This window comes from Micropterus salmoides, unplaced genomic scaffold, assembly GCF_014851395.1.
Source record: "Micropterus salmoides isolate LMB-PRFRI ecotype aquatic unplaced genomic scaffold, ASM1485139v1 Ms_hic_scaffold_18, whole genome shotgun sequence".
In the NCBI taxonomy this organism is placed as follows: domain Eukaryota; kingdom Metazoa; phylum Chordata; class Actinopteri; order Centrarchiformes; family Centrarchidae; genus Micropterus; species Micropterus salmoides.
This window is the reverse complement of record NW_024040928.1, coordinates 14,659,599-14,665,996: the sequence shown is the minus strand read 5'-3', so window position 1 is coordinate 14,665,996 and position 6,398 is coordinate 14,659,599. Positions and strand designations below refer to the sequence as shown.

The following is a 6,398-nucleotide window of genomic DNA, read 5'->3' as shown; positions in this document are numbered from 1 at the left end:
CTTTTAGCGCCTGTTTTACTTTCTTTTTGTGTGAGTGAGTGGGCCACACACAGCCACGCGTCCGTCTGCGCGCTCTCCGTGCGCAACAGCGCGCCCCTGTTAACCGGAAACACCATATATGGATCGATCGGTCCATTCGGCGATTGGCTGCTTTGCTACGGCGACAATTCTGTTGCTGGAGCTCTATTCATATGCAGAGACAGGTGAAAGGCAATGTGATATATGGATGACACTTCATTTAGCAGCTCATAGCCCACATAATCAGCTGGTATCAGCTGTGGTCATTAATCAAATAATTCACAATATAGGTCCAGATTAATAATTGCTGCAGCTGTTTCTATAATATTGCACTGTAGCTTTTACACCAGCATTGTCCTCATCGGAGGGGACACCGGCCCACTGTTTTAAACTGTTAAACTATTAATTTATTACATTTACATCACCTCCCTTCGTCTCTGTTGCCACGAAAGCGCCCTTAGAATTAAGATTTCGTGAACATATATGTGGACATAAAGGGAACAAAATGTATATGATGCAGATGCTGCATAGGCTACATGAAGTGACGTAGTTCATTCATGGAGATGGGCGCCTCTTGCAGGCGGGGGTGTCATTTAGTATATGTACGCTGTTTTTTTTAAATATTTGAGTCATTAAAATAAGTTAAAATGTAAAGTCTGTTAAAATAGTTGTGCAGACATTTTAGGAATGTAATTGTTAAATCTCCAAACGTGCTCGTTTTTATTCCCTCTTACCTCACCCTCTGTGAAATGGTTCGGTCTCACCACACAGATTTCATTCATAAAATTCCAGCTCACTATAAAAAGGGGGCCTCTCCACTATCTGCACAGTTACCATTTATGATCCTGGCACATGGAATATAAAGGCGTTTAGGCGTCTGTTTTCTACTTAGAAAAGACAGACTATTCTATCTTTTTATGCAGAGATTAGACGAGAACATGCATCCAGACTCCAGCACTGAGTTCGACTCATCGTCCAGCTGTAGCACAGCATCGCCTGGCGGGGACACCCCTGGGTGCAGCCAGCATCTTCCTGACTCGCTTTCATCATCAGTGGACAGCGCCAAGGTAGACGCGGATCTGATCATGCAAAAAAAAAAAGGAAAATGAAATTCTTGCAGGATAATTCATGCATAAGGCTAGGTTGCAAAAGGCTAATATGGTACAAGATCTTCACACATATCCAAGTACATTTCACAGACAGTCTTTTCTTTAACAGGATTACTGCCCCGTGCTGACAATGATCCTAGGCTACAAATGCAAGACTCCATGCATCTATGGGGAATCTGTAAAGACAGCGCAAGCTCTTATTTCAGGAAATGTACTTTACACAGACATGTCTTAGTGTCTTGGTCTTGACCTTTCATTTTGAGTGATGATGATGATGATGGTGATGAAATTGAGTGATAAAAATGTGATGAGAGGGCGTGTATACTATCTGATCTTGATGGATTCATATAGACAGTGTTGATTTTGTCTTTTCTTGGCATTCCTTAGCCAAATAATTGATGTACCATTTAAGCACATCTAAAGGTCAGACACGAACGACGTTCTTCATCCATCAGATAAGCTAAATTAGTGTTTGACAGCATGCATATGCATGTCTCTGTGATGTGGGTTTTTCCAGGATATTGAGACCGGTGCAGCAGACTCCTTTGTTCCGACTGTGACTGCAATCTCAACCTCGCCGGATCTAAGGTGGATGGTGCAGCCGACAGTCATCACATCTGTCTCCCCGGCGTCCGGCCGTGCCAAGACTCGCGGCGCGACCCAGCCATCTTCCCCGGCAGGTGCAAACAAGGCAAAGCCCTCCAACAGGAAAGGGCTGAAAGACAAGGTAGCCTATGCAAGAAAACAGGGCAAGGAGGGGGCAGAGAAATAACGTTACGTGTAGCCAATCAACTCAGTCAATAAATCAGCCAATTAAGTAATTTATCCAGGAGTCCGTATTGTTCTTCGATAATATCCTTTTCTATTCATCAGATAGCGGTTGATAGGCCTATGGGCATTGAGTTAACCTGATATATTCAACAGGACGTGAAAGAAGATGCAATTGTTTTTATAGTTAAAGTAAGATTAGTGTACTGCAAATACATTCCTGCAGCGAGTAGCGCATACAGTCATTGGAATGTGTCTAATTGGTGCAGCAAGTACTTTTAGAGTAACCTGCACAGCACTGTTTGTGAATGGGATGGGAAATTGCATAAAAGTGCGCGTTCACGTGCTTGACTAGACCCTGCCAGTGGTGCAGCATTTTAACGCCTGAGCTGAAAGGCAGTCTGCACCGACCAGATCAGTATTCCCAGCATACACAGCAACTAAGATTTTTTTTTGGGGGGGGGGGGGGGTTGGCAAGTGAAATGGTGTTGAAGAGCCAACTGCTGACATGGCAAAACTTAGCGGGATGTGCATTTAAAACGGCTATATCTGATTGATTTTAGCCTTCCAAAGAGGAGGAAGAGAGGAGGAGAATCAGGAGGGAGAGGAACAAAATTGCTGCAGCCAAGTGTCGTAACAGACGGAGGGAGCTGATCGACACTCTGCAAGCGGTAAGTATGCCGTTTTATGAAAACATTCACACAGCACATGCACACCTCCGAAGCTGAGGACATACAGCTATGACATGTCACTAGTCATTACAGATAACAGCAGCACAGCAGGGAGGACTGCAGAGCACCACAGGGTAGCATGTGTTTGCATCTCCCCTCATGCCATTTTTTTCTTCTAATTTTGTCCCTCCTCACCTCAGGAAACTGACAAGCTCGAAGACGAGAAGTCCGCCCTCCAGACGGAGATAGATGACCTGCTGAAGGAGAAGGAGAGACTGGAGCAGGTCTTAGCCTCCCACAAATCATCCTGCAAACTCGCTGCAAATGACAATGGCGATGAGGAGGAGGAGGAGGAGGAGGAGGAGGATAATGAAGATGATGTTGACACAATGCTGCAGGATCCCCCGGCCTCCCCACAGCTGCTGTCCATCTTAGAGAATGGAAAAACCCCAGAGGGCAACACAACCATTGGAGAAGCCGCCATTGGTCAAGACATGGACAGTGCACCTTGCATCTCTGCTGCAGCCATTTTGGGGAATTCCAACATCCTCCTGTGTTCCAGTGCAGAAGAGGAGGATCTGGAGGACTTAAAAGGAGACGACCTGGATGACTTGGTGCCCAGCCTAGAGATGGCAGTGACTTCTGAGATGGCTGTGTCTGTCCCTGACATAGACCTGAGCGGCCCTTTCTGCCTCTCAGACTGGGAAACGCTGTACAAGTCTGTGGCAAACGACCTTGAATCTTTGAGCACACCAGTCATGTCTTCCAGTCCCACTTGTAGCAATTTGCGCACAGTGTTTTCCTTTAATTACTCTGAGATTGATTCCTTGGCTGAGGGCTTCGAGAGCCTCAAAGGCAGCCTCAGCACGTCTGAATTAATGAAAGATAGTCTCAACTCTCCAACACTTCTGGCCTTGTGAATGCAAAGAAGTTATGCAATGATACTGTAATTATATTCTAACCAGCCAGCAAGCTATGATCTCTCTCTCAAATAATCTTTTGTAGTGTGAGTTGTTGATGTTGTGAAACTAAACATCAAAGGTTGTGTAGATGACATGTTTTTCTGTGACTGTAATGGGGTTGACTTCTTCCATACTGTTGGTGCAATTCTCTGAGATGAGAAACTTTGTGCTGGTAACAAAAATGCATGCAAATCCAAGTCATCCGTAATCCAAGAAGCGGTGGTATCTTGTGTTTTTAAAAATCCCTAAATGTGATGTGACGTTAGATCATGCTTGTATATGTAATATTGTTGACAAAGTTGTGTTGTAACACGTGAAAATAGCAGGGTTACTAATGTGTAGTGTGTAGGTGTAACATCTTGCTGTAAGGTGTCCCCTAACTTGACATGTCCTTTCAAGTGTTTCCATAAAAAAAGATTGCGTCATGTATTTTATCAAGATGTATTTTATGACATAGTTTATTTTTTTACTTATCAAAGAATATCAGATGCAAAAAATTGTATAACGCTGGAAATAAAATAAGACAACCACAAACAATTTCTTGCTGTTTGTCATTTGGTCGGGGAACATACGTTTGAATAAACAGTCTCAATACAGGGTTTGTAGCTTCTCTGGAGCTTTCAATCATATCATATAATCTTCATCAGCAGATGGAGTTTGCTTCTAATCTTTAGAGTGCTGAGGAAGATCATGTGATGTGACTGAAAGCTCTAACAGAACAGCAAACCGACAGCTACCAAATGATGAGATGTTTTTCAAGGTCAAGAATAAACTTTAACTTGGGCAATATAGGGAAAAAAGGAAGTTTAAAGATCTAAATCCATGACAACTGAACAAACTACATCTGTTAACCACGAGATATAATCAAAAGCTCCAGAACAGCTAGGCTATGGACCTTGCAGGGAGCTTTACACTTTATCTTCTTATGCTTTATGTGTCTCTATGAAAATAATATGATATGACTGAAAGCTCCAGGAAAGCTAAAGCTGTGGTGTCTCAAATGTTGTTTCCAAGGTGAAGCAACTTTTAAGCACAAGAAGGACTAAAATCTACAATTCAAAGACAACTGTTCAATCTCCAGCTGCTGATAACGATTATGTACTATGATAGCTTTAGGAAACCTGCTAAATAGAGTCAAGAAGGAATGACGAAGGAGTCACGAATAAATTTAATATTAATAACAGTCCATAAGGATGTCAGTGAGCCTATTTTTGGATTCAAGATTGCATAAGGTACAACCATCGGGGATTTAAGCGTGCTTAAAATGAGTGGGAGCAGCAGAAACAGCAGGTTAATTATTTATTCATAGCTCGTTCACTGTTGTCACGGTCGGAGGGAATCCGATTCTACAGCAGCGCAGTGCGTGCTGTGCGTGACGTCAACACGCGGTTGCCGTATTGCGTCACTTCCCATGACCATATTTGGGTAATTGCAGTTGTTTTGTTTCCTTGGCGACGGGTATCATATTTCGGGGCCGGCGAGGACTTTACCGGAAAAACTCGAAGCAGGAGCGAGCAGGAGTGTTGTTGTGCCGTAAACACACGAACCTCTCTCATCAACTACAGAGCGGGCATCGCGTGCATGATGGGAATTGGTCTTTAAGTAATTTAACGGTGCCGAAGCATTTCTCGGAACAGCAAACGGGGCATTAAGCCTAATTACCACAGCCTGCTTGGATTGGATCTTCAACGAGCAAACACTGTTTCGAGGCCGCAATAACACGGCAGTGGCGCATTTAATGTAACCACATTCAACCCAAACCAGTAGCCTACATTACGCATGCCAAAGAGTCTTTGTTGAAGGTTTTACAACATCTGCCATGTTTTCATGTGTGAATGAGAGATGCAGTCTTTTTTTTCGACAGTAGGAGGAGCTACAGCGCGAGCAGTGTTCAAAGCACCACACAACTGAGCGTCTCCTCATTTATCAACCCTGTGTGTGTGTGTGTGTGTGTGTGTGTGTGTGTGTGTGTGTGTGTGTGTGTGTGCGCGCCGTGATGTCTTGGTGCCCCGCTATTTTAAAGTGATGATGGATGGGCCTGTCAACAGCTCTGATGTCTACTGACTCACTCTCTGCCCACTCCACTTGTTCCATCAAACTATTCATGTCCAGCAGTGTGATTCTCACCTCATAGCCTGTTTCAGAGTTGTAAAATGTCACATAGCTACAGTTGTTCACAATCAACCATCAAGCCACAGCCTTACTGTATGAGAGGGGAGCTTAAGGGGAAGAGTTTTTTCTTTAAGGGTGAGATTGAGGCCATTGCCTGCTGTTTCAGTGATGGAGGACATCTTTTATTTCTCTTACTTTAACTAAATATATTAAATTTTAAAGTAAAAATAGTTCAGTATTAACAGTAGGCTATTAACAAATGTAGACACACTTCGGGGTTATTGAAACTGAAACAATGTGTAGCCTAGCATATGTAAAATTTCAGTAAGTAACTAGCAACAGTTGTCAGATAAATGTAGTAGAATAAAAATACATTTTTGCTCTCTAAACTGTGGTGAAATACTGTAGAAGTAAAAGGTTGCATAAAATGGAAATAGATAACATGAGTAGCTCATACTTTAGTGCAGTAGGCCTACTTGGGTGTATTACGCTGAAGTCAGACTGAATTTGTGTATGTGGCAGTGGTGGAAGTATAAGTATAAGTATTCAGACATTTTAGTAGAAAGATGGAAAACTATATCATGCATTCAATATTTTAGTTAAAGTACATAAGTCTTAAGAGCAAAATACACTTTAAGTATCCAAAGGAAAAGCACTGAATTGGCAGCAAAATGGTCCCTGTCAAATACGATAAATAGAAAGTACTCAAAACTGTACTTAAAGGCCACACACACCGATGGTACACCCCACACAGGTGT

At 42.9% G+C, this 6,398-nt stretch overlaps 1 protein-coding gene across 1 annotated transcript; it reads left to right on the top strand.

Annotated features, from left to right (window-relative positions):
* The first annotated feature begins 859 nt into the window (after window positions 1–859).
* On the top strand, window positions 860–4,062 carry LOC119908415 (proto-oncogene c-Fos-like). Its single transcript, XM_038726069.1, has 4 exons — window positions 860–1,085; window positions 1,645–1,854; window positions 2,459–2,566; window positions 2,767–4,062. The coding sequence occupies exons 1-4, from the start codon at window positions 936–938 to the stop codon at window positions 3,484–3,486; spliced, it is 1,188 nt and encodes a 395-aa protein (XP_038581997.1). The 5' UTR covers window positions 860–935; the 3' UTR covers window positions 3,487–4,062.
* The last annotated feature ends 2,336 nt before the right edge of the window (window positions 4,063–6,398 follow it).

What these genes read in the sequence shown, in the direction of transcription:
- LOC119908415 (XM_038726069.1), top strand. Translation starts at nt 936, where the DNA reads ATGCAGAGATTAGACGAGAACATGCATCCAGACTCCAGCACTGAGTTC. An exon ending in CATCAGTGGACAGCGCCAAG is followed by an intron (nt 1,086 to 1,644) that starts GTAGACGCGGAT and finishes GGGTTTTTCCAG; the next exon opens with GATATTGAGACCGGTGCAGC. An exon ending in TGATCGACACTCTGCAAGCG is followed by an intron (nt 2,567 to 2,766) that starts GTAAGTATGCCG and finishes TCCTCACCTCAG; the next exon opens with GAAACTGACAAGCTCGAAGA.